Source organism: Lates calcarifer, linkage group LG17 (genome assembly GCF_001640805.2).
Source record: "Lates calcarifer isolate ASB-BC8 linkage group LG17, TLL_Latcal_v3, whole genome shotgun sequence".
In the NCBI taxonomy this organism is placed as follows: Eukaryota; Metazoa; Chordata; class Actinopteri; family Centropomidae; genus Lates; species Lates calcarifer.
The window spans coordinates 15,737,542-15,753,886 of record NC_066849.1 but is presented as its reverse complement, the minus strand read 5'-3'; the positions used below and the strand labels follow the sequence as shown (position 1 = coordinate 15,753,886).

The 16,345-nt window shown below is 39.7% G+C and overlaps 1 protein-coding gene across 2 annotated transcripts in view; it reads left to right on the top strand.

Annotated features, from left to right (window-relative positions):
* Nucleotides 1-16,345, top strand: part of LOC108881244 (arf-GAP with coiled-coil, ANK repeat and PH domain-containing protein 2) — a 52,079-nt gene continuing 35,734 nt past the window's right edge. For both annotated transcript variants that reach the window (XM_051077327.1, XM_018673111.2), the window contains exons 1-2: nt 1-460; nt 14,111-14,168. In XM_051077327.1, coding sequence (XP_050933284.1) covers nt 408-460; nt 14,111-14,168 — 111 coding nt within the window. In that variant the 5' untranslated portion in view covers nt 1-407. The remainder of the gene's footprint in view (nt 461-14,110; nt 14,169-16,345) is intronic.

The following is a 16,345-nucleotide window of genomic DNA, read 5'->3' as shown; positions in this document are numbered from 1 at the left end:
ATCTCTGTATCTGTAGTACTTGCGGTGGAGAAAAAGCTCCTCTCCCACTGGCTGCTATGACCTAACCAGCTACCGGACGGCACTCTCCTGCTCTCGCCGCTGACCGCTGCGTCTCAAATAGTTTTTTTTTATCCAGTGCGTTTTTTGGGGGGGCAGCTCACACATTCAGCATACAGTCGTTTATGGTACCACTGTCGCGACTTTTTACCCGTAGCTGCTGGCCCTCTGAGGCTAGCTGGCTAGCAGAGCAGTGACAAGAGTGGAGCCAGCTGGTCGGGACCGAGGCGCACAGTAACGTTAGCAAACAAGCTAATTAGCCAGAAAGACTCTGGATTATTGTCTTTAACCAAGAGAGAGAGAGAGAGAGAGAGACAGAGCAGGTCTGCGGGGTCACTCACTGCGGCAAAATGAAGATAACTGTGGATTTCGAGGAGTGTTTGAAGGACTCCCCGCGGTTCAGGTGAGTGCTGACAGCCGGGCTTTTGTCCCGTTTTAGTGGTTATTCATTTATCTCACGGGGTGGGTGAAAAGTATCCAAGCTAGCGTTGCTTTAAGCTAATCAGCAGTAAGCAGCTAGCTGCTGTTTGCTGCCTGCTACTTTTCTATTTTTGTCTGTAGAGAAAGCTGGGGCCAGCCGGGGAGGCTGCCCGATGAGGATAGGAAACCAAACATACACTCACTGACCAGTGTGGTGAGCGCATAATGCGCTGTATCAGGCTGCTCCACAGTCTGTTTTTTAATCCAAATATAAATGATGTAAACATGGAAATATATTAAATATGAATGCGGGAAGTCACAGCCTGTGCCAGCACCCTTCTCTGGCCGTTGTTTAAAATTTCAAGCATACAAAAAGAAAGACACCGTCGGACAGTATACGCCCTGATCCAGTGGCTCTATCATCAAGTCTGCAGTATTTTCACACACCTCAGCTTTAGTTTCTGCTGCGTGTAATAAACTATATTATACTAACATAAGTGACTGTAAATATACACTCCTGTTTGTATTTCTATTTCCAGTGATAACTCACTTCACAGTAGCTGGTTCATCCAAGAATTTGCAAAACTATTTACAGTATATGTCACCTACTAGTATTCATTCAGATGAGGGGGGCACCTCTCAGGACTGCAACTAACAATTACCTTCATCATTGATTATCTATCGTTTAGGCTATAAAGCGGTAAATAAATGGCCATTGTTACTTCCCCAAAGCACATCTTCAAATGTCATGTTTGACTTGCTTGAAAGTCCAAATACTCCAATATACTAAGTTGATAATGTTGAATGGCAAAGAAAAGCAGGGGCTGGACTCAAATGACTGACACGATTCATCAAAAAAAGTTGCAGATTAGTTTTCTATCGATTGACTTATCAGTTAAATCGACTAATGATTTCAGCTCTTTTGTTCAACCAACAGTCCAGAGACATTTTGTTTAACTACGTAAGACGAAGAAAGCACCTGTCCATGGGTGTCATTGGCTTGACAATTGGTTGATTATTGAAGTAGTTTTGATTGATCAACTAGTCGACTGATTGTTTCAGCTTTGTAGGGACTGCAGTCGGTGGTACATCCTAAAACTCGCAATCTTTTTACATTATGTCAGTTGTAGTATTTAGTAAGTATTTAGGATGTCTGAGTAATGGCTGGATCCATCCCAAAGTGTAAATGAGCTCTTCAGCATTTTTGTCAGGTGGTGGGTGTTCATGTGATGTATTCCTGGCAGTAGTATCGCTTCTGACATCACCTCTCACTCACAACCTCTTTTTTTTTTTAACTTCATCAAGCCCTAAACGTTGTGTAAAATGGGATGTTTGCTTTCAACTTCCTCCTCTCTCAATTTGTGTTTTCCAGAGATTTGAGAAAGCGCCTCCTCCCTTCTCTCTCCTTCCTCCCTCGGCCCCCGCTCCCTTTGCTGCTGCAACATCCTCTCTCTCTCTCTCTCTCACACACACACAAAAACGAGGAACAGATGTTAGAAAGTTGTTTGCAGAAGAATGGAACTTTTTTTTTTTTTTTTAATCAGAGCATTTCCTTTAGGATCGTATTCAGGGCTTTGAATAAAGGAAAACTTCCCAGTCAGCTGTCTTACTTGAAGTTGGCTGGTTCAACACTCTGGTGATTTAATGCCCCTGTGTATTACCAGCTCGGCTGAAGTATGAGGACCTCAGCAGTTAAGCTGAACAATCTAATTGGTCACTGGTCCTTATTTATCAGTATTTCTTAAAATACTGATGTGATGCTGATGCTTGTTGTTGTTGCAACAAAGGCTGCAACTGATGATTATTTTTATCAGTTTTAGTTGTTGGGTCAACATAAAGTCAAAAAAATCATGCCAAGTGCTGTGACCACGGTGATGTCTTCAGATGTCTTTTTTTTGTTCAACCAGCAGTCCAAAACCCAAGATGCATATTCAGTTTGGAAAGAAAAACAGCATTTGGGTGCCAGGATCCAGAGTATACTCGGTGTTGTGTCACTGGTTTTGCTTGAAAATTACAGAAATTATTATTTGATTATCAAAACAGTTGCAGATTATTTTTCTGTTATGTGCAACTATCATTTCAGCTCTAGTTGCAACATGCTACCTAGTCTATGAGGTTTCCTTCTTTCCTCCTTTCCATCATCACCATCATCATATGTAGCCTGCACTGACTCTTGATTGATTGTGGAGACCAGAGAGTGCTGAGTCACTGCAGAAAGTTTGAAGTAGTCAGTGATGTTACGGTTTATTTAACAATGCTAGGAAACTACCTCAGCTATACCGCAGACAGAGGCTGTGGTGAACAGACATTGTTTGTCTGAAACCGAAACCTTTAACCAATCATTCTCAGTCTATAAATAATACAGTTTTCCAATAGACGTCAAATGACACTTCTTCCCTTCTTAAAGTGTATGAACTTTCATCCCTGTTTATTCGTTTATAAATAGTAAAAGAACACCTGAGCACTGATTACAAACAGTGATTGATCTACATTTTCCCTGAGTCTCCAGTAACTTGGATGCACCTGTTTTGGTGTAGAAGTTATACTTTCTTCGTTCTTATTGGCTCATAAAGTTTGTTGATCTCGCGTAGCTCCACCCATTCGGTCTGAGAAGAGGGTCTTGACTAAACGCAAATACCTGTGTAAAAACTATATATGCAGCCACAAATAAAAATGACATGAATATTGTAAACAACTTGGGGTGATTTATCACTTAGATAAATTTTCAAGCAAAAATCCTGTGAGGAGTAAATGTTTTCTTTGTTTTGTGTCATAGTAAACTGAATATCTTTTAGTTAGTTTTGAGCTGTTGGTCAGATAAAAAAGCAAATTGAAGACATCACTCAGGATTTAAGGAGATTGTCATGGGCATTATTGTACTATTGTACATAGACACTATTGCCTAACATCTGTAGACCCTGTTGTACGAACTGCAAACTAATAAAAGACAAAAATACAGCTAGCCAAGTTAACTTTGGCTGTCTGCTAACAGTTCAAACTTTCCCACCACAGGTCATAAACTCTTACTACTCTCTAGCAAAAATATACAGAGTGCATCAAAGCTGCCATATTTGTAACTGCAGTTTCCTAACAAACCCTTTCCCCGGAGGTGTTGTGTTATTGTGCTGTACACTACACTCTAACTTGCTGTACGTATCAAGTTACATGTGAGAGAAACATGTAATTTGATTCAGACTCGGGCAAACTGAAAGTAAGAGCATGTTATTAGCATCTATTACAGAATAGATATTTATAAATCTCTATCACAGGTTGTAGCAACATGGGCCATTTTCCAAAAGCAACCGCAATATTAGTGTGTGTTATTTTTGTCATTTTTTTTTCTCTGTGTCTCTATTTTAAGGCTAACAAACATCAGACTTTTGTGCCACCTGAATATCAACATTATGAACACGCTCCGATCTCTGTTTGATTGCTTTAATCTTATGGGAAGCCACTTCCAATGATCCTCTGCACCTAGGTGTCACAGCTAAGCACATAGCCCCATCTCTAATTGACCTTTGCCCTCTGGGAGAGTGATCTGTCAATGTTTCCTGCCTTTTAAGTCCACTGTAGGTTCATGCTGACAGGTTGCGACTGCTCTGAGATTTTCACAGTACAGTTTTCTGCTTTGACCACCATCGTTTTACCATCATTTTTCCAACCCCCACTCGCTATGTTTAGCCAGAGAGGAGGATAGAGTGGGAGAGAAAGAGAGAATGGATAAAAACATGGAATATACACCAGCATGGAGCAACTCTCACTCGCTCAACATCTGTTTCCATTTTGGTGTTTTGCTTTCAACTTTGTGCCAGAAAATATGGAGCCCCCAAATGTGGAGAAGGTTGTTTTCAAGTGGTAGTTTGGCACACCCCACATATTTTTTTTCTCTCATCCTCATTTTAGTTGGGAAGCTGTCTTTGGTCATAAACCATGCTTTCAGCCCGGAGCAGAGATGCACTAGTGCAAAAATTATGTATTTTTGGCAGTAAACCCTAGTAGCCTAGTTTTCCACTTGAGAGTAGACATTAGCTTCAGCCTCGAGAGCTTTTCTGGCTCCTCTTCAACTATGAGAGTTGAAAATTCCCTTCAGAGGATTGTGGCTTTTTTCCCCACATGCATTTAAGAACAAATGTTGTTACATATTTGATATGCGTTTCTATCGTTCAAGGTCCCTAAAGAGGCTAATATCTGCAGTATAATTTTCATATTAAATTAGAAGCGTAATGCTTGTATTGGTAGTTAAAGAACAAAAATAATAGCTGTTTGTTTGATGTAATTTCTGTTCAATTGACCAAAAGTTTGAACATCTGTGGAGCTGTAATTTTATGATATCCGGTTCTAAATAGGACATGCAACAGAGACTAACATCAAGAGATTAAAAAAATAAAAAGTCACAAAAGAAGGATACATATGTTTTTATACTTAGTGCACATGAACTGCCTAGAAATGAGCTAATTTCTGTAATTAGCAGCAACATGTCTGTCAGTAATTCTCATCTTAATCATTATAACACGATTGCTTGCTCCTGATTGGTTTTTCTGATTGTAAACTTGGCTGAGCACCATGATATGACGTCACTGGTCAAACAACCCCGGCTGTAGTTTCCCCTGAGTCACTGACAGCAGCTGTAGAGCCAGCAGGTCACTGACAGTCTCTGCTAATACAGAAACCAGGGCCTGATGAGGAGCGCTCATACTGTGATTACTTTCCCATGGGAGTCCTGCTGCAGGCTTGTTAGCATGCTGGGGCTGTTGCAGTTTGATTTAATTGATCTGCGGTCTGTTTCCTTTTAATGGTTATTAATAAAGGAAATTATCAGTTAATGAAATGGGAGGACTGACGCTGCACTATTTTTTATGCTGCTGCGGAACATGGTTGTATCTCAGTAAGCGTAGGGCAGCACAGAAAATTAAATAAATTAAAATTAATAAAAGGTATACCATTATTTACAGAGAACATTGATTAAAGTAGAACTGAAACACATTATAATCAATTAGGTGACTGGCAATCATCAAATATTTTGATGATTCTGTTGATCATGTAAGTTATTTTTCAAGGAAAAACAATCATTCACTGATACAGCTTCTAAAATATGAGGAATTCTCTGTTTTTGTCTGTTTGATATGATTGTAAATTGATTATTTTTAGGTTTTAAACTGTTGGTCAGACAAAACAAGACATTTGAAGACATCCTCTTGAGCCCCTGAAAACTGTGAGGGAAATTTCTGACTAGTTTCTGAAATATATAGCAAAGCGATTATCAATTAATTGAGGAAATATTTAGTAAATTAATCTGTAGTGAAAATGATTTGCAGACCTAATTTTTGGCTGTCAAAGTGTTTACTTCTGTTTAATATTTATATGTAAAGTTTTCTGTCACAAAAATAAATGTGTCAATTGCAGTCACTCCTCAGTTTTTAGATACTACAGATACTAAAAACACTGTGGTCGTGACTCCCACCTTTTCCTCAGTATGTGTTTCCTTCCTATAGCTTGTGTATGACGTAGGCTGAGGATGTGCACTAACTACAAAATTGGCCTTAATGTTCATTCATTACAGCACCAGGCAGAATTTCCCAAAACCTATGCAAGTGTTTATTTTTAATTAATGACCTCATGTTGTTGATGCTGTTGAAGCTCGTGCGTCTAATGGTGGATTTTACCGCAGTGGGAACCTCCCCACCCCCCACCCCCACTGCTCCGCTCTCTAACAATTACAGGATCTACGTCACAACACTGAAGCTCACCCCATTCTTCACACTTCCATCCACAGTAACAGATTCAAAGTGTTCAATTGTTTGCCACGACCACCACTGTCATTCCAGTACAGTGGAGTAAACCGTTTGATACAGAGCCATGCAACTGTCAGACATATCTAGATTGGATTAGTTATAGTCATTTTTAAGCATGCTTTGGGTTTAGTTTGGAGTTTGAAGCTGTTTTTTGTAAGAAAATATAATATAAATATTGGGTTTGACTGGCAGATACTCAACATTAAATGACTCAGTTTAGGACAGGGATAAAAAAAAAACTGACAGTGATATTTCTGCTAGTTATTTTCTTGATGATTTGATGAGTTGTTTCGTCTCTAAAATGACACGAAGTTGTGATAAATTTCCTAAAGCTCGTAGTGATGTCTTCATTTGCATTTTTTTGTTGTATTGAGTTTACCATCATATAAAACAAACTAGAACAACTGTGTTTGGAATTTTTGCTTGAAAAATGCTGATTAGCTTTCTGTCTGCTCCACTAATCAATTAATCGACTGATCATAACAGCCCTATATAGATAGCAGTTCAGATATTGTACAGACTGAAACAGATTTCCAGTCAAGCCAGTCCCCAAAGTGCAGAACATCTGCATTAGAAAACGTCTTCCAATGAGGAGGAAAGTGAAAATATGTGGGAAGCAGGTGGTCTTTGAATGTGGGCTTATGTCTTTGAAGTGCCGAGGTCTGTGCCACAGGCTCTATAGAAGACTTCATTGTGTTGGCAGCGTGAATGACAAACATGCTCACAACTACTTCACTCCTGCATGCAGAGTGCACACAGCCCGCTGGCCTGCTGCCAACAGCCACACAGAGCCAGAGAGGTCGTACTCTATGTTTTGGATTATGGTCGGTGAATCACTGCAAAAGAATTAGGTGGCCCTGTTTTCTGGAGGATATTACTCTGTAGTCACGGCTCTGACTAACAGGTGGAGAGGGGCAACTAGCGCAGAGAGAATCCAGAGCTTTGTCCGTCTCTGTTGTTAATGATGGGTGGTTGTTGACAGCGTAAGAATTTGAGTCACTCGCTATGAAAATAACACGATTTTATGTGCATGTTTACTCAACGTAACTACAACAACACAAGTGGGCCGATTTTAGTGGAAACCCGGTAACCCTGGCAACCCTACTCGTCACATCAGTTTCATTTCCATAGCGCCAAATTGTAACAGAAGTTATCTCTGTTACCTGCACAAAACTGCACAAGGAAAAATCCCTGGGGTTTGAACCCAGAACCTTATTATTAGAGATATATAAAAATAATCAACATATTATGAATGAATAGACATTACCAAACCAACATAATCCAAGCAGGTGGCCCCTCTTCTAAACTCTGAGTATTGTGGACCTCTGTCTGGGATATACTATGGTTCTGTGTCCCTTTGCGTGATCTTGGTCAACACAAAGAGAGCTAGGACCCAAACATTCCCTCAGTGATGCTGAATTAGCCTCTTTCTCTCTGATGTGGTTTACAACATCAGGCCTTTTTTTCCTCTTCTTCTTCACAGGCTGTAGTCTGGTTCATACCACATGTCTCTCTTTATTTAGCACCAGCTTCACCCTAACACCCAAACAGCACTCAGACCAGGATGTTTTAGTTCCCTAATTTATATTGTTCCATGTAGTGAAAAGGCTAGTAATCACATGTTTCTGTTTCCTTTTACTTTTCTGCCGAAATTTACTCTGACCATGCCCAGCTCTGTCACAGAGGGAGAGTCCTCTCTTAGCTTAGCAAGGTCAACAAATGAGGTGGATACGATTTCTCTCTGCTGCTAAAACACTGTGCAGTCACAGCAAATGTCATTTGAGTTTCTCACATGAACTCTTGAAAATTCACTTCTTTGATACAGCTTTCTTGATTACTTACTATATGAGGAGCTGGAACAGAATTAACCCACAGACACCAGGGTTTAATGAAGCGTACGTGGGATTAGAGCTGAGATAACTTTTGTTGACATAAGGTCAACAAAACAACTATTCTGATAATCAGTTTCCAGTTTCTTCAAGCAACAGTGCCAAAAATTCACTGGCACTGATTTTCTTACATGTGAATATTTTCTAGTTTCATTAGTCCTCTGTGGTTGTAGATTATTTTTGAGAGTTGGACTGTTGTACAGGGAAAATAATCAACTTGAAGTAGGGCTGCAACTAACTAGTTTCATTATTGATTAACCTGACAGATATTTTCTTGGTTATTCATTTAGTCTATAAAATATTTTTGTTCTCTCATTTGAGAAGCTGACACCAGAGAATATTTGGCATTTTGAAAAAAAAAAAAAAACTGAAACAATCAATTGATTATCCACATAGTTGCATATTAATTAACTGACCAACCACTGCAGCACTAACAAAAACAGCCTAACAACCTCAAACAGAGTGGACTAACCCCTGGGATTTGTATGTTCATTCACCTCAATGCTGCCAGGATTCAGACCATTCCATGTTTCAAAACAAAATGCCACAATGATGCAGTGATAATGAAATGAAAGGGGGTCCCAAATGGCGTATTATGACTGTGGTTTGGTCTAATGGACGGGAGGCCAGTGTGAGATTGTCCACTGATTAGATCTTCTCCACATTCTTCTCCACATAAGTCCATTTGCTTGTCTGCTGCTACCTCCTTTTAGTTTGCAGGAGCCACATATCAGATGTTTGGCAAGAATCCCTTTGCTCAGAGAGCACAATACCTGCATAATCCAGGCTTTATGCTTATCATCTAGTTTCTGTTATCACACCATGTGGGCTGTTTAGAGTCGCAAGCTTATTGACGCCATAATGCAATGTTGTGATAACACTGTATCACTATATTAAGAATCTGGAAGTGTTTTAGAAAAATATAAAGCCCTCTCTTCACTTTTTGCTTTGTTTAGTGCAAGAAGAAGTGGATTTCTTTAAAGTTGGGGAAATTATGGGTCAGTTAAACCTCTTATTTTTTTAGTTTTCAGTGTGTTCAGATAATCTCTGGCCTCATTGACAGAGAGCATGAAAGTGATTTCTCATGGCCATCAGCATACTCTCTGATTTCTTCTCTTAAAAATGTCAGTGACTTAATACTTTTACTCTAGTTTTCTGCTCTGTTGACCAAAACGTTTCTATGCAACACAGTCAAGTTGTTCTTATTAGTGTTGTATAAACATAAATATAAACTTCACAGATTACGTAGGTGCAGTATCTTGTGCTCAAATCTACACAAAACAAACCATTCGTTGTAACCCTCTTACAGCTACTTATAAATTGACAACAAACCTCTGTTCTCCAGCATTATCATGTTTTGAGACCTTTGGATGAAGAGATTTAAACGTTTATCTCAAGGTTTGCATAAGCCATGTGATTTCCTTTTTATATGTGCTCCATTGTGCACTGACTGAAGGACCTTGTAGTGTAAATACAGAAGCAAAAGCACCCTTGTTTGACCTGCAGAGTCCGACAAGCTCGGCTGGTAGTTGAACTTTGTAATCAAGTGAGCAGATAGGCCGCATATTAGAAATATTAAACCACACATGAACAGCCTTATATCACATTGTGGGTAGAATGTGGGCCCAGAGGGTCTTTTTAGTGCCATTGCTTCCAAAACATGTGGTTTCAAGTAGCTTTCACCTATAATGTTGCCATCCTCAGCCTCCTTTTAAACTCCAGATGATTCATGATCTAACAACTTTCACTTAACTGTTCAACATTTTTCAAAATAAATGAAAAGAAATATGAGAAATTTGAATACAGGTGGAAGGTATGTATCAAACTGTGAACCCACCTGAATCCTTGGGCCCCATTTGGGAACCATCCACAAAACCAAATTCTCAGCTTGGTACAGGACAGCTATAGGTTGAGTTACTGCAGGAGCTCTCTCTCTTTGTCTTCTATTTGAAATGTCTATTTGTGTTGTGTTTGCATTACCACATTTTCCTGTGAAAACGTGTGTGTGTGTGTGTGTGTGTGTGTGTGTTAAAAGTCTGTTTCTCTCTCTGTTCTCTCCTGCTTTCTTCTTCTGCTCATTATCTAGACTCAGGCAGGCTGGACATACTCCAAGGTCAGAGCTGTGAGGCAATGGCCCACATTTTCATTTTGCCAGGGCCCCTCCTTTTCTTCTCCTCTGTCAGCATTTTCACAAGTTCACTCTGCAGACTCAAATTTCGAGATTACAAGGAAATAGTCATGCTCATGTGGTTGCTTAAAAAGCCCTGAGAGTGACCGACTAAGGATTGAGTCAGGTTTCCGAGGTTAATTTTCCGAAGCCTTTATTTTTCCAGGAAAAGATGGCTGGCCTTTTCCCGGCCACCCTGCCTTTTATTCACTCACTTAAACACAATCACATCTGAGGGCTGCAACCACAGCAGGTGTTCTGTTGTTTGCCCCCAAGCAGCCAGACTGAGGCAGGTTGGGTCAGGTGCTTTTATCAAGGACAGGTGTTTTTTTTTAAATGAAAAGTACTTCTTTCTGGGTTGCTTCTGTCTGGTCCAAATTTTTACCAAGTGGTGTGGAAATTAATGCCTCACAGTTTTTTAAATCATCATATACAGTGTGTTTCTAGTTTTAAGATCCCACAGATTTTCTTACAGCGAGTATTTTAAATAATAAGATGCACCCAAATCATCAAGGGAAGTCTGGCCTAGGACATGCTGCTGTATGAAGGCTTTGGCCCTTGCCTCTGGTTGCTGGTAATGGTGAGCTGGTGACTGGGCTTTATACTCACCACTGTTGTAGTCACTGCATTTGCTACCAGCAAAATGCCCAGAATATAAATATAGAAAAACAGAGGCACAGGCCAAAACCTCTTGAAGTACAACACTAGAGCCTTTTTGGCACAACAGTCATGATTCTGGGTGATTCATCAAAGAAAAAGATTTTGCCTGTAGCAACTGACAAAGGCAAACAGGGCTTGTAACACGATCTTTAGCTTATGACCGGGGTTGAAAGTCTGTGTGAGAAAACCAAGCTCTTAATTGCTTTTGACCCCATTTCTGCCCTCCTTGTCTGCTTAAGTCCTTAGTTGACTCTGCTGTGTTTGGGTTGCTAAGAAGATCTCATAAAACGAACACTGCAATCCTTCAACTCTGTAGTGCTGCAGGGAGTTCTTTTAGATGAGGGATTTCTGACAGAATATATAACAAATGAATAAAGTTGATGCCAGTTTATGCAGATTTAGATTCATATGTATTAATCAAAGCTCACAAAATAAAAGTTTCTTTTGCTGTACAATACATCTGTCAGGCAGTGTGGGTTGAGCGCTAAGGGGCTGGCACTTAACATATTTGGCTGAATTAGGCTCATGTTAGTTTCTGCAGGCTCAACAGTGTGGTTTTGGCATCAACACGCTTCAACAGCTGAATGATGAAGTTGCTGCCTGTGCATGTTTTATTGCTTTTCTGGTTAAATACACTGCAACATTAGGTTATTTACTTCGCCTGGTAGCATAGCCAGCAACTGAACATCATAGACGAGAATTAACCAGCCAGCTTGCTCTGTGGTTCAGCAGGTTCAGCAGCGGAGCCCCACTCCTGAAGACAATGAGGATTTGGTGACTTGGTTATGGACTTAAGAGGGGCACATTCTTGGCAGCACTGGGGCTGTCATTCAGCCAGATATTGGTTTGCCACCAATCAGCATTCTCACTTGAGACCTCAGCAAAGATATTACAGCTCCCAAACACCAAACCTATATTACCTTCTACTCAGTTAAATCGTTTATTTTCTGTTGCAGGAGTGTGTTTAAAGTCTTAAAGGTTGCATTTATGTCCATGCTGTATCTTCCTGATGAAGCACAACTGCAGATGCCTTTATAAATGTAGATTTTCTTAGATTACAGAGCAGGAGAATTTGTCTTTGCAATACGACGCCCTTAACATAAAATCCAACACCCTGCAAGATGTCCTCAACTCACAAGGAATGTGTTCATTAAATATGTGTGATTATTTAAGTGTGTTGACTGTTGGTGGATTAAGAACACAGTGGAGATAAAATTTTATAATCAGAGCTTTTAGTCTTGTAAAAAACTGTTGCTTTGTATACAATTTTAAAGATATAAAATAACATCATGATATGCCAACAGAAAGAATAACAGTACTTAAAACATATTGAGTTTTGAGAGAGTAGACATAACCATGTTATAAGTCTGTTATAGACATAAAGTAAACGCTCTCTCTACATGTATACGTGACTTCCTCATCCAGACATCTCTTACTGAGAGCATACAGCAAGCTTAGTCAGCCTCTTGTTTTTCCCCGACAGTGACCAGATGTTGGCAGCTGTCAGTGTGATACCATACGGAAGAACAAACAGCTGGAGGGGGTTTGGGGAACGCCGTCCCCTGCTACTGTGGGGTGTCTGTCTTAATCCCCTTGCTTTATACTGGCACTCGACATACATACACACACTGTCACACTCACAGTGCTTCATGATATCTTGACAGTTTTTCCTTGAATGGAAAAAATGACATTTACATTCAAGCGAGTGTAACAGCTTAATAAGCCTAAAATCTTGATAATCAAATTTACCAGAAACAAATAGAAAAGCTTCATCAGTAAACAGAAAACCTTTCCAGTGTTCCTACTGCAAGATTGCAGATTATTACTGCTAAACTGTTTTAAATGTGGAACATGTATCATCTGAAAGCCACAACTGAGCTGTACGACTCAGAACTGATGATACAACAATAAAGAGCAGAGAAAAGTTGTGCTGTGTCACAGTCATTTTTTAGAATGTGCAAAGTCCAACAAACATTTTCTTTCCTGACTCTGCTGTCCAACTATTCATCTCCAAACGGAGCCTGTTGCTGCTTTTAAAATTAATTTTCACAGGACATGATCAGCACTTACAGTGTTGAACACAAACTACCCAGCTGTTGGGGTGCATAGGTGCATCCAAGTTCAATCTTTCCTGCTGATATGTCTTAGTGCAGTGTAAAATAAAGAAACACTTACATATAACATTATTAATGGTGGTTGCAGTTTACTGCATTAGAAAGATTTTCATCAGCCACATACAGTATCTACCTCTCCTAGATTGAAGTAAGGCCACAGTAATTGTATGTAATTTATTGAAGACCAAGCCTGAGCTGGGATGAGGCCTTTGAGTCTCTTCTTCCCCCGTCGTGGCGATATGAAGCTCGTAGGCTGTTGATCCTGTGGAGAACCAAGCTGTGCTTCGTCACGTTTTAAAGGGCACTGTGCCAAACCTGACTCCAGCCCTGCGGCATTACCCAAAATGGCAGCTCTCAGTTTGGCTGTCTCTAATGGAGTGTGTGTCTGAATGTCGCTTGTGTCAGTACTTCACAAGTATATGCTATCATGTGTTACAATTGTAGTTTTCAGAGGCTGTAATTGTAGAATATGGGCATGCTGGTGAAGCTGAATTATTACATTTAACCTGAAGCATCTCCGGTATTTAAAAATGGTCAAGATGTTGATATAAGATGGAACAGTTGGGCAAATATGTGTCCCATAATCATAGAGCATGATCAAAAAAATCAAAAACATAATATCAGTGATAATTATGCTGCTCTTATACTATAAATGCATGTGCTGCTTATTGCTTCCCTTCTACTTTAAAGTCAAAGTAGTAATTGTCTTAACTAGTGAAGGGAGTGTAACATAAAGTAGGCAGATATATTTAGTTTTATTTTACAACTTTCTCATTAGTCTGTATGTGGCCGACACAGGACAGATGGTAAAAGGGAAAATGGTGATAATGTGGCAAAGGTGGTAAACCATATCGGCACAGAGGAAGTGCATGCTCTCTATATAATGATTCCCCTCCCAGTGTGTCTTTTATCTCATGTAGCATATGAATGCCTCTCAACATCGGTGAAGCTGATAATACTGAGTCATGGTTACACTTGAATTCAATCGTTTTTTTTGTTCTGTCCCCACAGAGCCACCATAGAGGAAGTGGAGGGGGATGTGTGCGAGTTGGAATCCAAACTCGACAAAGTGAGTACCACCCATGAAAAACACTGGTCGTTAATTGTTCATTTGTTCTAACTGTGTGAACTGGCAGCTACAGAGGTCGTCCTGTGAGTGGAAAGTTGCAGGTTTTTTTCTCTGGCCCTCTCCCCCAGATGCCCATAGGTTAAGACCTTAATATAGGCACCGTGCATCTGGCTCGCACTATGATGAAATATATGGGTGTGTATGTGTTTCACAAGTAAATGAGGAAACATCCATTACACTGTAGTCTTTACTGTAGTTGGACAATTTACTTCTATTATCCCTAAAAATCTTGACTCACCACAGTGTTGCAGATGTACCAGTAATTACGAAATTTGAGCAGATCACAAATCTACTGTATCTATTGCCAGCATAGTGGGAAATGAATACAAACTGCTGGCAAGAGGTTGGTTCACCTGTGCCTGTTTAATTAACACATTTGTCGCTAAGAAGCCTGCAATCATTTTTTTACTCTAACAATCATAGTTTGTTGATCAAAATCTTAACAGTGGTGACAGTTGTGATCTGGCCTGCACGTGACCAGCCTATGGAGCATTTTCTGTTCCATAATACTTTAACCTATGTGTTTTTTGGTTGAAACTATGATGGAAAAACAAGGTTAGACAGGTTCTAGTTCTTGTATGTTGCAGTAAATTAAAGCTGATCTTTTATTGCTGTCTTTTTTTTAATAGTTTCCTGTATCTTAGTGTGATATGCTGAATATGAACTCAAGTCCAGAGTGTGTTTTGGCTTTTTGTTTTTTGTTGTTGTTAGGCTTGACTTTCTCAGTAGAGCTAACTTTCACACGGGAACCCCTGTTTTTTAACTCCAATAAATTTTTGCCTTTTGGGGGTTATTTCCTGTAGCTGGTTCAGATTATGTTCCCACTCACAGTGTGCTGCATCACAGTTCATTTCACTCACTCTGCTCAAATTGACTTGACCAAAGTAATAACCCAAACCAAACCAACCTAACAATGGATCCCTGCTGCATGTTCACTAACTGTGGACGAGGCCTTGAGCTTGGAGGATCACAGTTCATTGTTCCTGGACTTACAGTCTTACAGAGTCCCACCCTTCTGTGACTCAGCCCCGGGCCTCATTTCCCCTCTTGCTCCGGAGAAGAAGGATCTGCTGCTGAGTGGGTGTGTTTGTGCGAATGAGTATTAGCCGTAACTTTGTGTGTGTATGTATGTGTGTGTGTGGGGCTGTATACATGTTGATAAGTGGAGTAGAGAAAAAAGGGAGACTAGAGGTCAACAACGTCTTTGAGCCACCTACCTGCCGCACACATGTTCCCACACAGCCATGTTGAATCAAAAGTAAACACACATAACTGTGCCAATGTTAAATCTGCTACTACAAAGGCTACATTTACCTTTATTTAACATGGTGTGTAAACAGACTGGAGCCCGTAACAATGATTGTGTAGTGTGTTATGACTGATGGTTCAGATGTTCTTACAGGTTCGACTGAGGACAGATTTGATTTCATTATGGTTCAATTTCCTTGAAACGAAAGCATTCCTCGCCTGGTATTCATGGTTCCTTTTATTGTGAAAGTCTGAATTTCTGAACTTCAAACAAACAAACAAACAAACAAACTGATAGAAATATCAACAACACGTTGAAATATTAAACTATAAATAAATCTGCATTCATTAGAATATTGTTGCAGTGGAGAGAAGTAATGTAAATTAATAACTTCTAAGTCCTGACTTGTGTAGTCTAAACCAAAAAGCTTGCTTGCTGTATGCTGTACTAACATGCAAATGAATGTGATGTGCTGACAACAGAATGGGTGTGATGACAAAGTGTGGCGGTAAAAAAAATAAAAGCATTTTATGCAAATGAGATCACAGAGGAAATGCAGAATATGATGGTGCATGGGTGTAAACGTGCAAGATAAAGGGTCATCGTCCACCTTGTCTTGTAAGACTTGCTCATACACAGTATGTTTGCCTGAAGGGTCACTTTTAAAGTTTTACTTTTTAAATGTTACTTTGTTCTTGAAATATGAAAGTTTAATATGTCACTCAAATTGTTTGAGTTTTATTTCCTTTCTGATTCAAATCTCTGACTTACTTGAGTTTTGCTATAAAACACTCAGTGCCAGTTGTTTAAATATGCTTTCCTGAAATATTTCCTTTGTATTTTGCGGTTTTTATTTATTAATCAAATA